The 25,233-nt window shown below is 50.7% G+C and overlaps 1 protein-coding gene across 1 annotated transcript in view; it reads left to right on the top strand.

Annotated features, from left to right (window-relative positions):
- LOC140409133 (hepatocyte nuclear factor 1-alpha-like) overlaps positions 1–24,580 on the top strand; it is a 318,850-nt gene extending 294,270 nt beyond the window's left edge. Inside the window, exon 10 of the mRNA XM_072497293.1 lies at positions 23,808–24,580. Within this exon, the coding sequence (XP_072353394.1) occupies positions 23,808–23,935 (128 nt within the window). The 3' untranslated portion in view covers positions 23,936–24,580. The remainder of the gene's footprint in view (positions 1–23,807) is intronic.
- Positions 24,581–25,233: the final 653 nt, after the last annotated feature.

Here is a 25,233-nt window from a genome sequence, read left to right as displayed (position 1 = left end):
GGGACCAGAAAATTCCACCTCACCATTCTTCACTGAGACTCAACAGATGGAACTAATGTTGCAATCTCCAAAATCTTTCAAAAACACTAAGGTACTATACAATGATTGAAAAATTGTCATAGCTTTCAAGTCTTTAAGAGACTTAATAGATTGAACAGAATCAATTTTGTGTTTATAAAGAGTAAAAAAACAAGAAATACATTTTGGTGGCAAGATTATTCATTATGCCAAAGGGTTCAAACATCAGGAACTCAGGAACCAGAAAGTTTGATATAAATCAGTCTGAACTATTTCACCCAGAGAGCTGTGGCATAGGTGATCTCGGACTAAAGAAAAGGAAAACCTTGGCCCTTATATAACCCATTGGGGGAGATTTTCCGATCCCGCCCACTGCAGGAACAGTCGCTGGCAGAACGGAAAATGTGGCGGACCATTTAAAAGTCCATGTGGTAGTCACCACTAGCAGTATTACATGTATTACGGTAAGGCCCCTATAGTAGAGGTACATGGGTAAATCCCTGCCTGCTGGCTCCGCCCAGTAGGCGGTGTATAAATGTGTGTGCTCGCCGGTGCTGCAGCCATTCTGGTTCCAGCTACAGGAGGCACAACATCTTTGCTCAATAAAGCCTCGATTGTTCCACTATTCTCGTCTTTGTGGTAATTGATAGTGCATCAATTTATTGAGCAAAGCGTTTTAAAACGATGGATCTTCACATCAAGCCTGATCGCTTGCAGCTGAGCCCTCAAGCAGCCAACGCTACGTCCGCTTTTGACCACTGGCTAGCCTGCTTCGAAAGCTCCAAGTCTTTTATTCATGGCTGAGCCCTGACATTTTTCCTCATCCGGGATGCGCCCACTTACTCCGAAGTGATGGAGCTCCTGAAGGGACATTATGTTCGGCCAGTCAACCAACTATACGCTAGGCACCTCCTGTCCACGAGACAGCAACACCCGGTGAGTCTCTGGATGATTTCTGGCGTGCCCTACACACCCTGGCGAGGAACTGTGACTGCCAGGCAGTTTCAGCAGTCCAGCACACAGAACTATTAATCCGAGACGCCTTCGTTACGGGCATGAGGTCTGCGTACGTCGGCCAGCGCCTACTGGAAGGGGGTACGCTTGATCTTGCGGGAACTAGGCAGCTCGCGAACTCGTTAGAAGTGGCCTCCCGTAACGTCCAGTCGTACGCCCCTGACCGCGCGGCACCCTCATGGGCATCGTGGGCCCCACCAGCTGCAGACTCCAGCTCACCGCAAGCCTGCGCCTCGCTGCAGCCAGCCAACCCTGGGGGGCCCAAGTGCTATTTTTGTAGGCAGAAAAAACACCCCCGGCAGCGCTGCCCGGCGCGGAGCACGGCCTGCAACGGATGTGGAAAGAAGGGACTCTTTGTTTCTGTTTGCAAGGCCCGGTCGGTCGCCGCTGTTTCCAGGCCCGGCGTTCCTAAATTCCCATGTGCGGCCCAGGGGCGCCGCCATTTTCCTCCTCGCAAGCTATGTGCGCCCGTGTGTGCCGCCATCTCCCAGCATCTGCCGCAGCTCGCCTCGATCACCTTGGATCAGCCCCAGCCCTGCAACCTCGCGACCGCAATAACGACGGTGAAAATCGATGGGCACGAGACGACCTGCCTTTTTGACTCCGGGAGCACAGAGAGCTTCATCCACCTCTTACAACAGTAAGGCGCTGCTCCCTCGCGGTACACCCCGTCACCCAGAAGATCTCCCTGGCCTCCGGATGGAAATCCGGGGGTACTGCATCGCGACCCTCACCATCCAAGGCGTAGAGTTTAACCACTTCCGGCTCTACGTCCTCCCCCACCTCTGCGCTGCCCTGTTACTCGGCTTGGACTTCCAGTGCCACCTCCAAAGCTTAACCTTAAAATTCGGCGGACCCCTACCCCCCCTCACCGTATGCAGCCTCACGACCCTTAAGGTCGATCCACCTTCCTTGTTTGTGAACCTCACCCCGGATTGCAAACCCGTCGCCACCAGGAGCAGACGGTACAGTGCCCAGGACAGGACCTTCATCAGGTCGGAGGTCCAACGGCTTCTGCGGGAAGGGGTCATTGAGGCCAGCAACAGCACCTGGAGAGCTCAAGTGGTGGTAGTAAAGACTGGGGAGAAGCACAGGATGGTCATTGACTACAGTCAGACCATCAATCGGTACACGCAGCTCGACGCGTACCCCCTCCCACGCATATCTGACATGGTCAATCAGATTGCGCAGTATCGGGTCTTTTCCACAGTGGACCTGAAGTCCGCCTACCACCAGCTCCCAATCCGCCCGGAGGACCGCCAATACACTGCGTTCGAAGCAGATGGCCGCCTCTATCACTTCCTTAGGGATCCCTTCGGCATCACTAATGGGGTCGCGGTCTTCCAGCGAGAGATGGACCGAATGGTTGACCGGAACGGACTGCAGGCCATCTTCCCGTACCTAGATAACGTCACCATCTGTGGCCACGATCAGCAGGACCACGACGCTAACCTCCAAAAATTCCTCCAGACCACCAAACTCCTTAATCTCACATACAATAAGGAGAAATGCGTGTTCCGCACCAACCGCTGAGCCATCCTTGGCTATGTCGTGGAAAATGGAGTTCTGGGGGCCCGACTCCGACCGCATGCGCCCCCTCATGGAACTCCCCCTCTCCCACTGCCCCAAGGCCCTGAAACGATGCCTGGGGTTTTTCTCCTATTATGTCCAGTGGGTCCCTAATTATGCGGACAAGGCCCGCCCACTCATTCATTCCAGTTTTTCCCCTGACGGCTGAGGCCCGCCAGGCCTTCAACCGCATCAAGGCAGACATCGCCAAGACCACGATGCACGCGGTCAACGAGTCCCTCCCCTTTCAGGTCGAGAGTGATGCATTTGACATAGCTCTGGCCGCCAACCTCAACCAGGCAGGCAGGCCCGTGGCCTTCTTTTCCCGCACCCTCCATACCTCCAAAATTCGGCACTCCTCTGTCGAAAAGGAGGCCCAAGCCATCTGATCGCTCCTCTGCACCGCGACTAACGAGACCTCTCATGAACGTCTCTTTGCCTTCCCCAGGAAGTCCACCTCCGGAGTCTCGCTCCCAACATGGCTGACAGTTCCTGGACCCGTCCTCCTTCGCAAGTATGTGCGGACCCATAAGTCGGACGCTTTGGTCGAAAGGGTCCACCTCCTACATGCGAACCCGCAATACGGCACACGTGGCACACCCTGACGGGACCTAGCACCCGCTGGATCCCCACTCATGGCCCCCGACCTGACACCCCCGCTCCCCCGGTTGCCTCATTCACCCCTGCGCCACTCCCCCTCCCCCCAGCGAACCTCACCGCAGCCCCCGCCCCAGGAGGATCCGTCCTCCCATTGGTTCCACTCAGGGGTGACGAAGACGAGGACAACACGCTCCCGGAGTCACAGGTTACCAAGTCAGCGTCCACATCACCACCAGGACTGAGGCGATCGCAGAGGAGTGTCAAGGTCCCCGACAGACTGAACTTGTAATTCTTTTTTCCACCACCCCCGCCGGACGTTTTTTTTAACAGGGGGTGAATGTGGTAGTCACCACTAGCAGTATTATATGTATTACGGTAAGACACGTATAATAGAGGAACATGGGTAAATCCCTGCCTGCTGGCTCCGCCCAGTAGGCGGTGTATAAATGTGTGTGCTCGCCGGTGCTGCAGCCATTCTCGTTCCAGCTACAGGAGGCACAACATCTTTGCTCAATAAAGCCTTGATTATTCCACTACTCTCGTCTTTGTGGTAATTGATAGTGCATCAGTCCATTGACCTCGAGCAGGAATTTCCAGCTTCGGGCCGGGCCCGACTGGAAAATCCCGCCCATTATACCAGGAACTGTACAAGCGTATTGTTTTTTTCTGGCCATTTTAGCATTGAGCTGCACTCATCCACATTATTAAGGCCTGAAGTGGGCAATCAAGCTTTGGATCCCTCGATATTCTATATTACAAAGCTAACGTCTAACTTTGACCTCTTGTGCAGCCTGATTTCCTTAAGCTGTTAGGCCCTCCCTAATTCCCACCTGGAATTCCCTCCGTCAACCTCCCTGCCTCCATCTTGCTTTTAAGATGCTCGTTAAAACCTATCTGGCTGACTAAGCTTTTAGATATCAGCGCCTATATCCTGACAGATGCTGCCTGACTGGCTGAATATTTCCAGCATTTTCTGCTTTGATTTCAGCAGCTGCAGTATTTTCCCCCTATATTGCTATCTCCATGCCTACTGTGTCTCAATCTAATCATGCTCCTGTGAAGTGCCTTGGGAGAACTTGCTATGTTCAAGGCATTATGTAAATACACCAATTGCGATGGTGACTGATTGTTTTTTACTTGGCTGAGTGATGAGATGGTCCAGTGCTCTGTGCTGGGAGTTTCTACACAGATATGGCGGTGTCAGGGTCTTCGGCTTCACCTTGCCTTTCTCCATTTTACAAAAAGTAACCTGTGGTTGCAGCTTTACACACTTGAGCAAACGGCAATATGCAGCCGACATTTAGTTCTAAGGTTGCTGCAAGCTCACTGTTACCTCACCCAAGTGGTATCTGTGACTGGGTAAATGCAATAGCCATTTTGTGCCGCACGGTAGCAATGTGGATAGCACAATTGCTTCACAGCTCCAGGGTCCCAGGTTCGATTCCTGGCTTGGGTCACTGTCTGTGCGGAGTCTGCACATCCTCTCCGTGTGTGCGTGGGTTTCCTCCGGGTGCTCCGGTTTCCTCCCACAGTCCAAAGATGTGCAGGTTAGGTGGATTGGCCATGATAAATTGCCCTTAGTGTCTAAAATTGCCCTTTGTTTTGGGTGGGGTTACTGGGTTACGGGGATAGGGTGGGGGTGTGGGCTTGGGTAGCATGCTCTTTCCAAGAGCCGGTGCAGACTCGATGGGCAGAATGGCCTCCTTCTGCACTGTAAATTCTATGAAAACAAAAGCAACTCAGGACTCCCTCAAAATAAAGGCAGTATTTTAATACATGGGAAGAATTTTAAAATGAACAGCATCATGATTGGACTGAAATTGGAAACATAGAAAGGGATATTTTGCTAACCTTTGTTCTGTATTCAGCCTCTCTAATAATGTACATTATAGAAGAGATCTGGGGCGGGATTCTCCGATATCGGCGCGATGTCCGCCGACCGGCGCCAAAAACGGCGCGAATCAGTCCGGCATCGCGCCGCCCCAAAGGTGCGGAAGTCTCCGCATCTTGAGGGGCCGAGCCCTAACCTTGAGGGGCTAGGCCCACGCCGGACTGATTTCCTCCCCGCCAGATGGCAGGAAAAGTGTTTGGTGCCCCGCCAGCTGGCGCGGAAATGACTTTGCCGGGCGCCGCATGCGCGGGAGTGTCAGCGGCCGCTCACGGCATCCCCGCGCATGCGCAGTGGAGGGGGTCTCTTCTGCCTCCGCCATAGTGGAGGCCATGGCGAAGGCGGAAGGAAAAGAGTGCCCCCACGGCACAGGCCCGCCCGCGGATCGGTGGGCCCTGATCGCGGGCCAGGCCACCGTGGGGGCACCCCCCGGGGCCAGATCGCCCCGCGCCCCCCCCTCCCCCCAGGACCCCGGAGCCCCCCCCGCGCCGCCGTGTCCCGCCGTCCCAAAGGTGGTTCAATCCACGCCGGCTGGCATGGGTTGACAGCGGCGGGACGTCGGCCCATCGCGGACCGGAGAATCGCCGGGGGATTCCCACCGACTGGTGCGGCGCGATTCCCGCCCCTGCCGAATATCCGGTGGTGGAGAATTTGCGACATGGCGGGGGCGGGATTCACGCCGGCCCCCGGCGATTCTCCGACCCGGTGGGCGGTCGGAGAATCGCGCCCCTGGTCACTACGTTGAAGCAAATTAAAACGGGAAATGCCGGAAAAACCTGGCAGCATCTGTGGAGAGAGAAGCAGAGTTAACATTTTGAGTCCGTTTGACTCTCCTTCAGAGCTGCGACTACCTTGATTTTTCCAACGAGTATGACTGCCTTGCAACATTTCCCTCAACTCTGATTCACAATAGATTATTTGTTTAAAGCTTTGGACAGCAGGCTTTTGGTGACCACAATCTCAACAATGTTGGTTAGGTACAGCTCTGTATGTTTGTTTGCAATCACTAATGTGGATTAAAGTGCAGGTGTGCGTACAAAATGGCTTTCCATGAACAGGCATGCAGGGCGGGATTCTCCAATCCCGTGGCAGAGTGTCCACGCTGTCGTAAACGCCGTATCGTTTTACGACGGCATGAACGGTCCGCTCCCACGACTAGTTCTGGCCCCTCCAGGGGCCAGCACGGCACTGGAGCGGTTCGCCCCGCTCCAGCTGCAGATCCCGGCACGAACTGTGCGCCGCGGGATCCGCACATGCGCAGTTGCACCGGCGCCAACGAGGACATGTGCAGTTGCACCGGCGCCAGCCCCGACGCAACATGGCGCAGGACTACAGGGGCCGGCACGTAGGAAAGGAGGCCCCAAGCCACAGAGGCCGGCCTGCCGATCGATGGGCCCCGATCGTGGGCCAGGCCACATCGGAGGCCCCCCAGGGTTGGACACCCCCTCCCCCCCCCCCACCCCCCCCCCCCCCCCCCCCCCCCCCCGAAAGGCCGCCACCCGACCCTTACACGCTGAGGTCCCACCAGCCCAGAGCAGGTTAAAATGGCGCCGGCGGGACTCGGCTCTTTTCTTAGGGCCGCTCGGCCCATCCGGGCCGGAGAATCGGTGGGCCGGCCACATAGAGCGGCCCGCGACCGGCGCCGTGCCAACCACGCCACGCCAATGGCGCCGATTCTCCGCTCCGCGGCGTGGCGCGATTCGCGCAGCCCGCCGGCGATTCTCCGACCCGCCGCGGGGTCGGAGAATCCCGCCCAATGTCAAATACATGAAGAAGTTATGCTTCTATATTTCTTGGCAGGTGCTGAAGCTTTAAGGTGTGGGGCTGGGTAAGGTTACCTCTGATCATTACGGGTTACGGACAGCTTGAGGGTTTCTAGTCACCAGAGGAAATTTACTGCTTTGTGTCATTATTGATTTTTTAAAAAGCTGAAGGTAATTTTCTAAGGCACGTGAGATGCAAAATTACTGATCTTAAATTCCCTCCATCCCATTTCCATCAATCTGGCTGAAGTCTGTAGGGTGCTAGAAAGTTTGGTGAAATTGGTAACATTGACGGGGTTTTCCCTGCCCATGCTTCCCTACTTCCTAATTCCAACAACCGGATGTTGTGGAAGAAAGAGTCTGAAGCCAAGCCTGTGCCTTAAACTAGGTTTATTTCCAAGTCAGCAAAGCAAAGTCACTCCCAGTTCCGCCCAGAATGAACTGGTTTATATTCTCTGGCATGATTCCCTAATCCTGTTGGAGACAGCTGTGCTTAATTACCAGTTTAAAGCAAGCATTTCATAGGAACACAAATTCAGCATTAACACCAGCTCCCTTTTGGGGAAAAAAAACACCAATCCCCTGGTGGTACCACTACTGGTATGGTTTGTGTGTACCATTAAATAACATTACTGACACAAAGAGATTGAGCCCAGAGACGATTCAAGTCTTGACTTTGGGTCATCCCTCTGTCTGTTGCTGGCTAAAGTGTCACAACCTTTAACTGGGGTTATTCTCACAGTCAAAGTGCTGGCTGCAATCTTACAGCAGTACCAGAGCCAGCATTCTGGGACCATGCCAAGGTGAAAAAGGTGCCAAACATTTCAGTACCATATGTTACAGTGAGGACCAGGCATAAGTCCTGTCCTTGCTGAGGGTTAGATGCCTGTCCTATATTTTTCAACAACTCACAGGAGTAGGTTTAACAATTGTTTGTCATCTTTCTTCGCTCCACCTCAGCATTGGATTCCTTCGAGCCAGCCAAAAATACGAATTGTAAACATTAGGCTAGGCAAATAGTTATGTTGAGATGGCCATTACTTTATGCCAGCGATAGGCCTATGCTGTTCACAATCTGCAAAGCCATGGCGATTGTAGCCTAGCTGCTTCATTGTAGAAGGGTTTATATGATAACTATATTCTAATGAAACATATATAGTTAGTCCTGTGCTGTTGGGTCAATGAGAGGATATGCAACCTTTCTTTAATTACCAGCTGAGTTTGCAGTAGATGTTCTGTCTGTGTGAAACACTCAGTCAGATATGCTGTAGCATAATCTGCATCACCTTCTGACAGGCTCAAGGGTATATCTGCTTTGGGAACTGTGCAATGATTTATTTATTTTTGAATCCAATCCTGCTCTCTGTCACAACACCTGGTTTAAAATTCAGGCTAAGCATAAATTCAGCTGTGAGTTGCGCTAATGTGACAGGTACAAGGACCTTAGGGAAACACTAATGGCACCATTGGAATATCCCATGATAAATCTCAAACCTTTCCTGGCTGGGATGGGGGAATGGAGCACCCCTACATGTGGGCTCCTGTTCATTGCATTACTGCCAACAAATGGAAAAAGTATCATGTTTTAAAATCAAAGTGGGTATATTCATATTGAGCGGTGTGCACTTGTTTAGCAATCTTTAGTGTGGTAAAATATCTCAAGACACTTTCCAGGGTCTTAAGCATGTACAAATTGACACTGAGCCAACGAAACAGATAGGAGAACAGGTGATGAAAAGCTAGGTTAAAGGGAGCGGTTACAAAGAATGTCAGAAAGGAGGAGGAGGGAACCAATGTGGGCGGCACAGTGACACAGTGGTTAACACCAAAGCAGATCTTCCCTTGAGCCTGTCAGAAGGAGGTGCAGATTATACTACAACATGTCTGCCTCATAGCGCCAGGGACCCGGGTTCAGTTCCAGCCTCGGGTGACTGTGTGGAGTTTGCATGTTCTCCCCATGTCTGCGTGGGTTTCCTCCAGGTGATCAGGTTTCCTCCCACAGTCCAAAGATCATATCATATCATAGAATTTACAGTGCAGAAGGAGGCCGTTCGGCCCTTCGAGTCTGCACCGGCTCCTGGAAAGAGCATCCCACCCAAGGTCAACACCTCCACCCTATCCCCACAACCCATGTGCAGGTTAGGAGGACTGGCCACGCTAAATTGCCCCTTAGTGTCCAAAGATGTGCAGGTTATGGGGCTGCAGGGATGGGGAGTGGATTCGCAGAGCTAGGTAGAGTCCTCTTTCAAAGGGTCGGTGTAGACTTGATGGGCAGACTGGCCTCCTTTTGTACTATGGGGGTTCTATTACCTTGCGGAAGCAGAGGTTTTGGAAGGAAATTTGGGTTATTTCTTCTTTTGAATTGAACCATGTAGAGTAGGAGGACAGTTTATGCTGAATCGAGCTATGAGCATTCAGAGGATGCAAAGTGAAAGAAGGGAATGCAGCTTGGTAAATTTGGAGAAGCAAGATGGAGAAGTTTGGGGAAGCACTAACTTTAAGGATATTAAGAAAATACATTAGCAGAAGAAATGCTGGAAGCAAGAAGATGCGTGAAAGATTGCAATGGGATGACAGACGTTTTCTTGTGACATCCAATTTTGTTCTATAATCTTCCACACAATTTTATCTGGTGAATGAAATGTTTTTTCTGTTCCAAAGAAGAGAATACGATACATAAATAAGTGCGACATTCCTGAAAACAAATTCCGCTGAGAGTGCACTGGAGTACTGTGGCTTGTTAAAAACTCACCTTGGGCTCTCAGTCACACGTGCTCGCTGCCACTGGGGATATGGAATAACCCAGGGCTGAAAGATCTTTCTCACCCTGATCAGGAAAGGAAATCTGCCATCCTTACCCGGTCTGGCCCAAATACGTGACTCCAGGCACTGTTAACTGCCCTCTGAAATGCCAAGGAAGCCACTCTTGTCACGACGATAGCTTGTCACCACCTTCTCAAGGGCAGTTACGGGTGGGAAATAAATGCTTTATCAGCAAAGTCCATATCCTATGAATGAATGACATGACAACTACTCAAGACCTTGCACAGTATGCAGGCTTGGGCTGGAAAGCATTTTTAAAAATTCATATTTTATGCCCTGTGGGCATCGCTGGCTAGGCCAGTATTTATGGCCCACTTCTAGTTGCCCTTGAGAAGGTGGTGGCAAGCTGCCTTATTGAACCACTGTAGTCCCTGAGGTGTAGGTGTACTCACAGTGCTGTTAGGGAATTCAGAATTCTCTTAGCTGGTATGGGAATTGAACTCGAGCTACTGGCCTTGTTCTGCATCACAAACCAGCTGTCTAGCCCACTGAGCTAGACCAGCCCCTAGAGAGGAAATTCTAGGATTTTGACCCAGCAACAGTGAAGGAGCGGCGATATATTTCCAAATCAGGGTGATGAGTGGCTTGGAGGGGAACCTCCAAGTGGTTGGGTTCCCAGGTATCTGCTGTTCTTGGCCTTCTAGATGATACTGATCATGTGTTTGGAAGGTGCTGTCGAAGGAACCATGTTGAGTTACTGCAGTGCATCTTGTAGATGGTACACACAGCTGCCACTGTTCATCGGTGGTAGACTGTTTGAATGTTTGTGGAAGGAGGAGCAATCAAGCGGGCTGCTTTGTCCTGGATGGTGTCGAGCTCCTTGCGTGTTGTTGGAGCTGCACTCATCCAGCTGTTAAGAAGCTGAACCAGAGCCATAATGTTTTAAGTTTTAAGGCGGTGGAAATTCGTTCCAGGAGTGATAATTGGCGCAATCGAACTGCTCATAGAGCTGGGAGATCCCGCTCCCAGGATCTACCCAGCTCGCAACATTTGTGAGGTGAACATTTGGGGCAGCACAGTAGCATTGTGGTTAGCACAATTGCTTCACAGCTCCAGGGTCCCAGGTTCGATTCCGGCTTGGGTCACTGTCTGTGCGGAGTTTGCACGTTCTCCCCGTGTGTGCGTGGGTTTCCTCCGGGTTCTCCGGTTTCCTCCCACAGTCCAAAGATGTGCGGGTTAGGTGGATTGGCCATGCTAAATTGCCCATAGTGTCCAAAATTGCCCGTAGGGTGGGGTTACTGGGTTATGGGGATTAGGTTGGGTTATGGGGATAGGGTGGAGGTTTGGACCTTCGGTAGGGTGCTCTTTCCAAGAGCCGGTGCAGACTCGATGGGCCGAATGGCCTCCTTCTGCACTGTAAATTCTATGTCTATGTCTATGTCTAATGTGATCTTGCGAGACATTGCGATGTACATCCCGCCCATTGTGGGCAGGATCACTTTTAGGTAGATTCCCGAGGCATTGGGATTCTTCCCCTTTGCCTTGGAGACCACGGTCGAGCGCCGTTCTGTACTGGTCTCCCCAAACGGGGACCAGAATGAACGACAATTGTGGGGGTCTCCCAGCGGATCGGAGGTACCCAAAGAACAAAGAACAAAGAAAAGTACAGCACAGAAACAGGCCCTTTGGCCCTCCAAGCCTGCGCCGACCATGCTGCCCATCTAAACTAAAATCTTCTACACTTCCGGGGTCCGTGTCCCTCTATTCCCATCCTTTTCATGTATTTGTCAAGATGCCCCTTAAACGTCACTATCGTCCCTGCTTCCACCACCTCCTCCGGCAGCGAGTTCCAGGCACCCACTACCCTCTGTGTAAAAAAACTTGCCTCGTACATCTCCTCGAAACTTTGCCCCTCCCACCTTAAACATATGCCCCCTAGTAATTGACCCCTCTACCCTGGGAAAATGCCTCTGACTAATACCCAGGTGCAAGCCCTTTGGGCAGGGTGATACCCAGGCATTACTGATGCACCCCAGGCAACCTGGCACTGCCAGCCTGGCAGTGCCAACTGGGTGTCAACCTGGCACTGACAAGGTGCCCAGGTGCACTGCCAAGATGCCACAGTGGCACTGCCAAGGTTCCAAGTTGACATTCTTTGTGCAGTGGCAATCGAGGGTGCCCTGTTCAGGTGTTGGGGGGAGAGGGGGGGGTGCGTGGGTGCCGAGAACCAACTTCCATAGTGCGTTGTGGCTTGGGGGTGTACGCGGGTCCCTTCGGGGGCTCCGGAGATTGGGATGTCATTTAAAGATGGTGTCCCGATCTCTCGCTACACAGGGGTTCCGACGAGTGGAGCTCTTCAGTGCAGAAAATGGGGCTATGTGTGGCCTCAGCCACGCGTTCCCCGCTGAGACCCCCTATCTAACACGGGTGCCGCTTTATACCGTTGTGTTTCTTGGAGGTGCGAGTGCCAGGAAACACATCTAAATGCGCTCACCGTGGGACTTTGTTTCCATTTAGTTAAATCCTGCCCAATATGTGAAATAGGGCTTGGTTATTTTATAAACAAACTTAATTTTAAAAACCCTAACAATTACAGATTACATGCAGTTTCTTAACTTTAACACACTAATTCCCATTAAACAACAAACCGACAAAGGCAATACTTGCATTAATGAAGGAATATTTCTTCTGGTATGGACAATCGTTCTGAACCCTTTTTCTAAAGCCTGCCTTGGTGGCAACTTTCATGACCTTCTCAGTGGATTGCCGAAGCCTTCTCCTCTACCTGTTCAACAGAGGATTCTTTCATTCTCACTCTCTAAGCCCCTTGGGCAGTACAGTAGCACAGTGGATAGCACTGTTGCTTCGCAGCTCCAGGGTCTCAGATTTGATTCCCAGCTTGGGTCACTGTCTGTGTGGAGTCTGCACGTTCTCCCCGTATCTGCGTGGGTTTCCTCCAGCTCCCTCCCACAAGTCCCAAAAGACGTGCTGTTAGGTAATTTGGACATTCTGAATTCTCCCTCTGTGTACCTGAACAGGCACCGGAATGTGGCGACGAGGGGCTTGCCACAGTAACATCATTGCTGTGTTAATGTAAGCCTACTTGTGACAATAAAGATTATTATTACTATCAAACAAAGACTCTATATTGATGGGCCTTGCCAGCTCAGCGCAGACCCCCGTTTGAATCTGATCTGTACAGCTCAGCTGAACAAAGGGGAAATTTTCCCACATAGAAATGTAAATGTAACTGTAGTGTAAAAACTAATTTCATGAAGACATTTACTCTGGCTAGAGTCCAGCATATAGTGAATAATGAGGAATTAAACTGACCCACTTAGACAAATAAGTGGTTTATATTTACAGAGGCTCGAGTGGTGTATGAACCTTATGGTTATACACTCAATTGAACACAGACACATTTGACACTGAGGCAGTAACGAGATATTGAGATGGATGACCAAAGGCTTGTTCAAAGAGATCAATTTTAAGGGGTTTCCCTTAAAGCAAGTGGTATAGCCAGAAACATTTAGGGAGGGAAAACCAGAGTCTAATGCCTAGACATCTGAAGGCATGACATGAGTATTTTGATATTTAGAACTAACTCATTGGAATGAGTTACTTAGGGGCAGGTTAGTGTGCTTTCCGATTGGAAATTATACCACCATTCAAGAAATATTTCTGAGTTTGATGAACTTGGATGTAAATTTCCTCACTGCTGACTGAACTAGTGCAACATTCCAGTACCGAAACAGTGCTGAACACTCAGTATTCCCTTATGGTGAAGGCAATCCACAGACAAAGTCAGCCAGATCATGTGTGATTTTCCTCATCCCACTCTCACCCTAAGTCCTTCAATATTCATCTTTTTCAAGCAGCAACTTTATTGCTTTGAAAAAATATCATCACTCAAAACCAGTGGAAGTGAAAATTGGGTCCTTTTCATGAAGGACTGTCGGTCTCTAATGCCAGTTTTACCCCAGGGCAGGAAGCTGAAAATTTACCTCACTGTAAATATATTATTGAAGATCTTGGCATTCCGAGTACAATTACCAATGCGTCACCAACAATCACATTTACAATTTTGTCCGAATTAGTGAGCAGGGTAAAATTCTCACAAAACAATTTGCAAAATTCTTACACGCGGGAGAGAAAATTTCTTATGTGCTCTGAATAGAATGACATTGCAAGCATAAGCAAACCCACCACTCTTAGTCCACAAGAGCTGTAGGATGGAGATATAGCAGAGTTAGTATAGTCAAGGGTCTCTTAATCGTAAATTATGTAAGCTGCCAGTAATACATTATTTTTCAAGTCACGCATCTTTAAGGACTGAATGCAAAGTGCAATGCTGCTCCCTCCTGGTGCTGGGCTGTCACCCTTCTTTGTAAGCCTGCCTGTTAACAAACAGATTTTGGTACTTATTCTTCCAGCACATGTAGTGAATCAGAAGATTTAATCTATTGCCCAATGTGATGCACTAGCTGGAAGAACCATTGTGAATGAAATCAGAATAAAAATAAAACCACTTAATCAGGGCCATTTTTCTGACTGTAATACTGACTATAAAATGGATGGAGAATCATGTGCCATGTGGAACTTCCCAATGTGCACTCAACAGCGGGCCAAAGCAGATGATTGGAAAATTCACCGTGTTCGACTCTGAAGGGCTAGAATCTGTATTAACGGCTGCGTTCAGCTTAAAACAACCCCTCAGCCCCTCGCCTGTAATTTATCAGGCTGTTTAATCCTCATGGTGTCCTGTCTTTCACAGCACGGCGGACTCGCACATGAGTTTGTGCTGGTGATCTCATACCCATTGAGTTCTTGACTGCCGCTGCATGCAGCATGGGAATGCTGAGTGTAAACTATGTACAGTACAGGGAGAGAGAGAGGAAGAGTCCTCCCTGGGCTGCTCCCACCCCCATGACTATTGCGCAGGCAAACCCAGGTCAGCCAGGTAATCTCCTGTCTACCACAGAAGACAGTAATACATTGGAAAAATAACCTAGATTTCATATTAATCACAATATACATTCTGGAACCTAGAAGAGACTGATGTAACGTCAGCAGACAAATGCTTAAAGAGTATGCAATGTGTCTCCTTTGGCAAAATTAAAGCAGGGCTGCTCTGTTAAACTCAATCCCAAGTTAACAGTGTAGCTGCTGGAGGCAATGTGACTGAATGAACTGAACCAGGTCTTAGCCCTTTTCCCAGCTCCTGCTGAAGGTTCATTATAACCACAAGCTGTTTGTCTTGTTAAAATTAGCAACAAGAAGGATGATATCACCCAAAGAATAAAAGCTTTGCCTGGGCCTCATTTAAAGGATTTTTCCATACTTTTTCCTCTCCCTTTCTTTTAAACAAAAAATAAAGTAAAAGATTATTTCTTCCTGCCCTGAAGCCTGGACTCATTGTACAAGCATTTCCCCCAGAGACAACAGGTGCCCTTTAACCACTGGCCCATCTTTTAAGGGTCAGCCATGATTTGAGATGTTGTTTGACCTTGGAGGTCAAACCACATATCTCACATGATTACACCCCCACCGAGACGTGGCAGGGTATGGGCCGGCTGTGTGAGCCCGTCCTGCATGACAGCATCCCCACTGAGTGTGCCCTAACCGTTCACCATCTACCGCAACCCACTCCCCTCCTAACATTTTTGGACCCGTGAGAAGGAATCAGCAGCACACATACATGGATCATCCGGGCGGACCGTAGTATGTTATCTTAAAGACAGGAGTCAGACATTGTCAGATTGTGGAGCACCAGTGCTCATCTCACAGCGAGTCATCATTGTCCTCCGTCCCTTGGACAAGACCCGCTGATACATTCTCCCCGTGTTTGCGTGGGTTTCACCCCCACAACCCAAAAGATGTGCAGGTTAGGTGGATTGGCCACGCTAAATTGCCCCTTAATTAGAAAAAAAAATAATTGGGTACTCTAAATTTATTTTTAAAAAGGAGTGTATTACTACTCAATAGAGAAGATGCGTGAAGAGATCAGTTCTGTCCATAAGAGGGTCATTCAGGAGTCTGGTAACAGCGGGGAAGAAGCTGTTTTTGAATCTGTTCGTGCATGTTCTCAAGACTTTTGTATATCCTGCCTGATGGAAGAAGTTGGAAGAGTGAATAAGCCGGGTGGGAGGGGTCTTTGATTATGCTGCCTGCTTTCCCCAGGCATCAGGAGGTATAGATAGAGTCAATGGATGGGAGGCAGGTTTGTGTGATGGACTGGGTGGTGTTTACGACTCTCTGTAGGTTCTTACGGTCTTGGGCGAGCAGCTGCCATACCAGGCTGTGGTGCAGCCAGATAGGATGCTTTCTGTGATGCATCTGTAAAAGCTGATGAGAGCCAATGTGAACATGCTGAATTTCCTTAGTTTCCTGTGAAAGTATAGGCACTGTTGTGCTTTCTTGGTCGTAGCATTAACCTGGGTGGACCAGGACAGATTTTTGGTGATGTGCACACCTAGGAATTTGAAGCTGTCAACCATCTCCACCTCAGCTACGTTGATACAGACAGGGGTGTAGACAGTACTTTGCTTCCTGAAGTCAATGACCAGCTCTTTAGTTTTTCTGACATTGACGGAGAGATTGTTGTCGTTACACCACTCCACTAGGTTCTCTATCTCCCTCCTGTATTCTGTTTCATCATTGTGCGAGATCCGACCCACTATGGTCATGTCATCAGCAAACTTGTAGATGGAGTTGGAGCCAAATTTTTGCCACACAGTCGTGTGTGTATAGGGAGTATAGTAGGGGGCTAAGTACGCAGCCTTGCGACAGTGTCCTTGTGGGGGCATTGCCATGGGCCCATCACTTTCTCCTCTGTTGAGGTGCTCGCTGGCCCCCGGGCCATCTGGGGTGGCTGGAGTGAGATCCAGAGATGCCACTGTTACCTGTGCAGCCAACCCTGGAGGCCCACCCTCGTCTGAACCCTCAGCCAGGGCTACTGAGACATGACCCTCAGCGAGTGAGACATGTCCCTCACAGCCTTGGTCATGTCCTTCTGTAACTGTGTCATGTCTCTCAGTGCCTGTGACATGTCCCACTGTGTCTGGTTATGGTCCCTCAGCGTTCGGCGAATGCTCTCAATGCCCTCAGCCATGACCCTTTGTGAATGGGCCAAGCTCTTGTCGCAGCAATGTCCATGTGGGCCCATATTCGTCTGTGACTGGGCTCTCCTGCCATGTGCCTCAGCATTCGACAGCAAGATGTACCCCAATTCTTGAACGTCCTGACACATGGCTCTGACATCTTCTCCCAGCCCTACCACTGCAGACGCCACCCATTCAGTGTTGGCCTGGACCATACATTGTCGGCATCATCTCCTAGGCCTGAAGGCGGCTGGACTCCTCCAGTTGTACTTGTAGCCACAGGAAAGTTGCTGACACCCCCTCCTGTAGATTCTTGCTCTGCTTCTGTATTTGCAACAGTGAGGGGATCATATTTTCCAGAAGCGCATCATCTGTCTGGCGACAGTGTTCCCTGGGATCAGGCAGCCCTCCGACCGTCTGCTGCCTGGGAGATTCTGCCTCCACCTAATGTGCTGCAGCATGTGTGTGGTGCTCACCAGAGGGTGACCCAGGAGTCTGGTCGCTAACGTTATCCACTAAGGTGTTAGCTCTGCAATGGTGCAGGTGAAGGCAGTGGCGAGATGTAGTGTTTTCCCTGGAATCTTGCTCTGGGGGTGTTCTGAGGGTCTGGGGCGGGGGGAGGCAGCGACTCCGGACAGCCAGGCCTCATCTCATGGGGGTCTTGCAAGACATAGAACATACAGTGCAGAAGAAGGCCATTTGGCCCATCGAGTCTGCACCGATCCACTTAAGCCCTTACTTCCACCCTATCTTCGTAACCCAATAACCCTTCCTAACCTTTTTGGACACTAAGGGCAATTTAGCATGGCCAACCCACCTAACCTGCCCGTCTTTGGACTGTGGGAGGAAACCGGAGCACCCGGAGGAAACCCACACAGACACGGGGAAATCGTGCAGACTCCGCACAGACAGTGACCCAGCGGGGAATCGAACCTGGGACCCTGGCGCTGTGAAGCCACAGTGCTAGCCACTTCTGCTAACGTGCTGCACTGAGGTGAAATCTTGGGAAGGACTGGTTTGTGGGAGGGGGGGTGACTCACTTGCTATAAGGACAGTTGCGTTGCATTTGACTCTCACTTGTTTGCCGCTTGTTGAACTCCATTGCAGCCACTGTCCTCTCCTCAACCTCCCCTGCGAGTCCCTCAGAGGGGGAGTGGACCTGAATATCTTGGGTGTCCTCCCCATCCTCTGCCACTCCTGGTGATTATGGCCCGCTTTAACCTTGGCGACACAGAAAGGACATAGTGAGACGCTGGGACACAAATCGTATGCGGGGTTTGTAGCGGTGGCATGTGTGTGCAAGGCTCCTGGCCAAAGAGGACAACACATGTGTTGGGATTTGGTGGAGGGTGGGTTGTAAGGGAGATGCAGGCAGGTGGGGTGTTGTTGGCCTCTAGGAATTGGAGGCAGATGTGAGGTGTGAGGGACGGGAGTGATGCCAGGGGCACAGAGGTGGTTACTCACCTGAGCTGCTCTAAGGAGGTTGTTCATCTTCTAACGGCACGGCGTGCCTGTCGTGCTGGTGAGGCTGGCAGCACTGACAGTCTCTGCACCTCATCTCAGGTCTTGTTCAGTATAGTGGGCTTGAAACTCCGCCCCACCCTGAGGGAAAGGGTGTCCCCCTCTCCTCAACTGGGTTCAGCGTTCAGTCAGTCTCCAAGTCCAGGAACCTTGGAGCTGGTCTTTTCACTGACATCTTCTTGGCTGGAAGGACAGTCTGTGGTGAGTGGAGCGTTTAAAAGCTGCTCCAGCTTTCCAGGCTCTGAATGCGAATTCTGACCCCAGTGAATCAGACGCTAGTGGGGTCGGGAAGCGGGCGGGATGCACATGGACTGCCTGCTGGCCTAGTTGCACCACATGAATCGCTCCTTGCTGGCACTCCTAGTAGGAGTATGCAGTTAGCGCGATTCTCCCCCAGAGACGGCAGCGCTTTGTCGCCAGAACGGACATTCTAGCCTTATATTTTGATGTTTGTCACTCAATCTTTATTTCAACCCTTGTGCATTCGTAAACAATATTTACAATTCCTGCTGTAATGTTCCATCGGTTCAGTGCTTCATGGGATGTGAGCGTCACTGGTAAGGCCAGCATTTGTGGCCCATTCTTAATTGCTCCTGAACCGAGTGGCTTGCTGGGCCCTTTCAGAGGGCAGTTGAGCCTCAACCACATTGCCAATAATGTGTTAGCCACAGGGCCAGACTGAGCAGAATCATGTTTTAATTCACAGATTCACAAAGGAAGCTTTACGCTTGACTAAATTAAATGTGGACGCGATATAATGAAAAAAGAACAGTCCCGTTTTGGGCGGATTTAGAGGAGTGTTTCCCGACTCGGGACACGACGTGGCCAGTAGATCGCGCCCCATATTTCTGAGACGTATCATAATGAACTGTAATTCATGCCATCATTAGCACCACGTGACCTACCCCCGCTAAGGCAAGATACACAGAAAAACTTAATCCAGCAGTCATCCATTTCCATCTCTCCTGAAGCTGTCTTGCCCTTGACAAGTTTGACGGACACCAGCGCCATTCTCCACTGCTCACCCATGTAGGTGAGGGTAGATGGTGTTGGCGGGCTGTTTGACAGTAGAGAATAGGCCCGGCCAAACCCAACATACCATGACCAATTTTCATACAGAGAAATCATAGGAAATACTGGAACAGAAGGAGGCCCATTTGGCCCATCATGCCTCTGTCGGTTGACGCGGAGTGATCCAGCCTGATCCTACTTTCAGCTCCTGGTCCGTAGCAGCGACCCCTCTATAAGTATTTTTGTGTTGCACCCGGCCCATCCATTCATGTATGTGGGATGTTTACATGTTTTGTGCAGGCCATGCATGAAGGGTATCATTCTTGTGTCTGGTCTATGTGGAAACATTTAGGTTGCTGCACAATCACTCTGACTTCGAAGAAATATTGATCTGTAGCCTTGTATGTTCTTTTTACGTGTGATGAGGGTTTCTGTCTCTCCAATCCATTCAGGCAGTGATTTCAGATCCCCACTCCACTCTGGGTGACAGATTTCTCCTCCTATCCGTTCCGCCCTAACTAATCTTTCTACCTTCTCCTGCCTGCTTTAAGCTGGGGGAGGGGGTGTTGCTGGAAGGACTTTGGCTGCAGAAACATGATTGATCTGACTGACGTCAAATAACACAACAGAAGTCAGGAATTCAAAGGATTCCCCATCTACATGTCTTAAGAGATGATTGGACTAGTGATGTGCCATCAATTATACGAAGACAAGTTGTGGAACGAAACTGTGGCTTTAATAAGCTAAACGAGATCCTGCAGGCAACTGATCCCGAACTGGGGCAGGGCCAGAGGTCGGCCACCTTTATACAAAGCCTGAGGGGAGGAGCCACAGGCGGAGCCAGCAGAGACAACAAACAATATATACAATATAGTAACAGTGGTTTACCACAATATATACAATACAGTAACAGTGGTTTACCACAATATATACAATACAGTAACAGTGGTTTACCACAATATATACAATACAGTAACAGTGGTTTACCACAATATATATAATACAGTAACACCCCCTGTTAAAAAAAAAAAGAGTCCTGCGGAGGTGAAGTGAACTTAAAGATCGAGTCTGTCGGGGGCTTTGACCTTCCGCCGTGAACGCCTCAGTCCCGGCTGTGGTGTGGGCACTGGTGTCGAGACCTGCGTGTCCGGGAGCGTGTCGTCTTCTTCTTCGTCCAGTAGTTGAGTCGGTGGAGGGGGGGGCGATGTAGGGTCGGGGGTGGTGGTGATGGTCGCCAGTGGGCCTGCGGGTGCCAAATCCCGAAGTAGCCGAGTAGCGGTGGAGGGAGACAGTGGAGGATCGGGGGTGGTGGTGATGGTCACTGGGGAACCTGCGGGTGCCAAATCCCGAAGGGAGACTGTGTCCTGCAGTCCGTCATGGTGTGCCACGTAGGCATATTGTGGGTTGGCATGGAGGAGAAGAACCCTTTCGATCAGAGGATCCGATTTATGACTCCTCACATGCTTCCGGAGGAGGACGGGCCCTAGGACTGTCAGCCAGGACGGGAGCGAAACCCCTGAGGTGGACTTCCTGGGGAAGCCAAACATTCGTTCATGAGCGGTCTCATTGGTGGCATTGCACAGGAGCGACCAGATGGAGTGGAGCGCATCGGGAAGGACCTCCTGCCAGCGGGAGACGGGGAGACTTCTAGACCGTAGGGCAAGAAGGACGGCCTTCCAGACCGTCGCGTTCTCCCTCTCCACCTGTCCGTTTCCCCGGGGGTTCTAGCTGGTAGTCCTGCTCGAGGTGATGCCCTTGCTAAGCAGGAACTGATGCAACTCGTCATTCATGAAAGAGGAACCCCGATCGCTATGAATGTAGGTGGGGAAACCGAATAAGGTGAAGAGACTGTGCAGGGCCTTGATGACTGTGGCAGAGGTCATGTCAGGGCATGGGATGGCGAAAGGGAAACGTGAGTACTCATCAACGATGTTGAGGAAGTACACGTTACGGTCAGTGGAGGGGAGGGGCCCTTTGAAATCGATGCTGATGCGCTCAAAGGGGCGAGAGGCCTTTACCAGGTGCGCTCTGTCTGGCCGATAGAAGCGTGGTGTACACTCCGCGCAGACCTGGCAGTCCCTGGTCACGGTCCTGACCTCCTCGATGGAGTAAGGCAGGTTGCGGGCCTTGACGAAATGAAAAAAACGGGTGACCCCCGGGTGACAGGTCATTGTGGAGGTCCCGCAGTCGGTCTACTTGTGCGCTGGCACATGTGCTGTGGGATAGGGCATCTGGGGGCTCATTGAGCTTCCCGGGCCGATACAAGATATCGGAATTGTAGGTGAAGAGTTCGATCCTCCACCTCAGGATCTTGTCATTTTTGATCTTGCCCCGCTGTGTGTTATTAAACATGAAGGCAACCAACCGTTGGTCAGTGAGGAGAGTGAATCGCCTGCCGGCCAGGTAATGCCTCCAATGTCGCACAGCTTCTACAATGGCTTGGGCCTCCTTTTCGACGGAGGAGTGTCGAATAGCAGGGGCCTGGATGGTACGGGAGAAGAAAGCCATGGGCCTGCCCGCCTGGTTGAGTGTAGCGGCCAGAGCAAAGTCAGACGCATCGCTCTCCACCTGGAACGGGATGGACTCGTCTACTGCGTGCATTGCGGCTTTGGCAATATCTGCCTTGATGCGGTTGAAGGCCAGGTGGGCCTCAGCCGTCAGGGGGAAAATGGTAGATTTAATAAGTGGGAGGGCCTTGTCCGCATAATTGGGGACCCACTGGGCATAATAGGAGAAGAACCCCAGGCATCTTTTCAGGGCCTTGGGGCAGTGGGGGAGGGGAAGTTCCAGGAGGGGGCGCATGGGGTCGGGGTCGGGCCCTAGGACCCCGTTTTCCACCACGCAGCCAAGGATGGCTAGGCGGGTTGTGTAGAAAATGCACTTCTCCTTATATGTGAGGTTAAGGAGCTTAGCGATGTGGAAGATATGTCGAAGGTTAGCTTCATGATCCTGCTGGTCATGGCTGCAGATGGTGACATTATCCAGATACGGGAACGTGGCCTGCAGCCCATACTGGTCAACCATTCGGTCCATCACTCATTGGAAGACCGAGACCCCATTGGTGACGCCGAAGGGGACCCTGAGGAAGTGGTAGAGGCGGGCATCTGCCTCGAAGGCAGTGTATTGGCAGTCCTCCGGGCGGATAGGGAGCTGGTGGTAGGCGGACTCCAACTCAACAGTGGAGAAGACTCGATACTGTGCAATCTGATTGACCATATCAGATACGCGGGGAAGGGGGTACGCATCGAGCTGCGTGTACCGGTTGATCGTCTGACTGTAGTCGATGACCATCCGGTGCTTCACACTGTTCTCCCCAGTCTTGACGACCACCACTTGGTCTCTCCAGGGGCTGGTACTGGCCTCTATGATCCCTTCCCGCAGGAGTCGCTGGACCTCTGACCTGATAAAGGCCCTGTCCCGGGCACTGTATCGTCTGCTCCTAGTGGCGACGGGCTTACAGTCCGGGGTCAGGTTCGCAAAGAGCGAGGGTGGAGCGACCTTAAGGGTCGTGAGGCTACAGACAGTATGGGGGGGCAGGGGTCCACCGAACTTCAAGGTAAGGCTTCGGAGGTGGCACTGAAAATCAAGACCCAGTAATTGGGCAGCGCAGAGATGAGGGAGGACGTAGAGCTTGAAATTAGCATACTCTACGCCTTGTACCGAAAGGGTTGCGACACAGTACCCCCGGATCTCCACGGAATGTGATCCGGAAGCCAGGGAGATTTTCTGGGTCGCGGGTAAAATTGGGAGGGAGCAGCGCCTTACCGTATCTGGATGGATGAAGCTGTCAGTGCTCCCGGAGTCGAAGAGGCAGGTCGTCTCGTGCCTGTTGATCTGAACGGCCATCATGGATTTAGTGAGGTGATGAGGTCAAGACTGGTCGAGGGTGATGGAGGCGAGCTTCGGAAGGTGGGTGGGCTGGTCGAGAGTAGCAGAGGCCAGTGCATGACTGGGTGGGCAGGGGTTCCGGGAGGCGGCGGGGTGATTCCAAGATGGCGGTCCCCACGTGGCGGGTGGCGTCGACGATGGCGGCCCCCACGGGTCGCACGTGGCGGGTGGCGTCGAAGATGGCAGCCTCCACGGGTCGCACGTGGCAGATGACGTGGTAGATGGAGGCAGTCCTGACAGGCAACATGCAGCGCTGCTGCTGCTGGAAACTTTAGGAACAGGTCGGGCCTGGCAGACTTTGGCGAAGTGGCCGCTTTTTCCGCACCCGTTGCAGATACAATAACAGTGGTTTACCACAATATATATAATACAGTAACAGTGGTTTACCACAGCTAGATTGTTGTCTTCATTGTCTGTCATCTACCCTTTATAAAACTGACCTGCTTCCCCTGAAATTAATGAGTGGCGTATCAGGCGGGTTCTATTAAAGGAGGAAAAAAACAGTTCGGACCAGTATTCCTATTTCCCCATTTTACTGTTTTTTCCTTCTGGGTTATAGAGCACATCATGGCCCAGGCAGACTGAAGACAAGAATCTTTCCCTGGAGTCTTTACCTTGATGCCACTGGAATGACAGTGTTGTGACAATTCTCTTTCCCTTTCTCATTCACAGTCTCCTCAGGCAGTCTGGTCATGTATCAAAACACACAGTCAGCAGACAGCAACAACCACCTGCTATCGCCCAGTCACAGCAGCATCGAGACCTTCATCCCGCAGCAGATGGCCTCCACTGCACCGTAACCATGCCAACCAGAGCAGACTGTCTTGTAACATGCTTTAGGCCTGGATCAGTCATTGGGAAAAAGACAAGAAGCGTTAAACAATTTTCCAATACGCTCAATTATGCCTGGGACAGTTAAAGCCATGAACGTTCTGTGAAGACGGTACTTGCTTGCATATTTTTGGCTGTAGAATTACTTTATTATACGGGGCTGTTTTGAGAGATATTGATGTGCAATAGGTTTAATGAAATTCCTCAAATCAAATGTCTAAATCAAGCATTGCAAAAGTTGGAAGGGTTTGGGCAGTATGAGGATGGAGCATTACAGTCCAAATGCGGATAATTATGCAGACCTCGATCCCAAATATTCCCAGTAATGTGATACTCTATAGAAATATTTAGCATTGGCAAACCTGCATATTGTGCTGTCATTTTGCCCACATAAAATAAGTTCACATGATAAAATTTAAGCTCTGATTTTGAAATACCTTTTCCTCACTTTACATATGTATTTACTATTTTTTCCCTTGCCCAGCTGATGGTAAAAATTGGACGGAAGTATTTAACTAACAAATTGTTTAATGTCATTGCAGCTCACTTTGTAAACATTGTAGATTCACTTACAATTTACGGCACTAACAGTATTAAAGTCAATTTAGTTTGTATTGTTGCCTAAAGCTGTTCATTTCTTTTTCTTCGATTGTATCTTCTGTTGTAAAATGTTGTCCTTTTTCTTGACTTACTGAAGTCCGACTACCTCTGGCCTTATTCACCCCTGGGCCGGAGGTTAAAAAAGAGCAGATTGGATTCCTGCTGCTTGAGAAATGCCATATTTGACCTCTCTAGGTGACCCCTTCTAATTTCGGCTTTAGGTTTATTCGTAGAGCACGGTGCCTAGTAAAGGCAAAGAATAAACTAAAGATGGATGGGCACATTGAAGTGGATGATCAGCTATGGTCATATTGAATGGCACGAAGCAGGCCCGATGGGCTGAATGGCCTTCTCCTGGTCCTATTTCCGATACCTAGCGACACTTCAAGACTTTAGAGTTTTGCTCCTGCAATTCTCTCAGGTGGTGGCAACGCTCCAGAGCATAAGCCAAGTGCCATTGCCAGTTAATGTAACGGTGGAAGTACTACAGCCAAACTAGATTCTGCTCTCGCTGCCCAACATCCACACATGCACATAGAGTCACTTATGGCACAGAAGGCCATTCAACCCGTCGAGCTCATGCCGTCCCTCCAAAAACAAATCCAGTCAGTCTCACTTCCCCTGCTCAAACCCAGTAGCCTGGCAGGTGTACTTCCTTCAAGTACCC

The sequence above is a fragment of the Scyliorhinus torazame genome, chromosome 1 (genome assembly GCF_047496885.1).
Source record: "Scyliorhinus torazame isolate Kashiwa2021f chromosome 1, sScyTor2.1, whole genome shotgun sequence".
In the NCBI taxonomy this organism is placed as follows: domain Eukaryota; kingdom Metazoa; phylum Chordata; class Chondrichthyes; order Carcharhiniformes; family Scyliorhinidae; genus Scyliorhinus; species Scyliorhinus torazame.
Note: the sequence above shows the minus strand (reverse complement) of the source record. Positions and strands in the feature narration are given on the sequence as shown.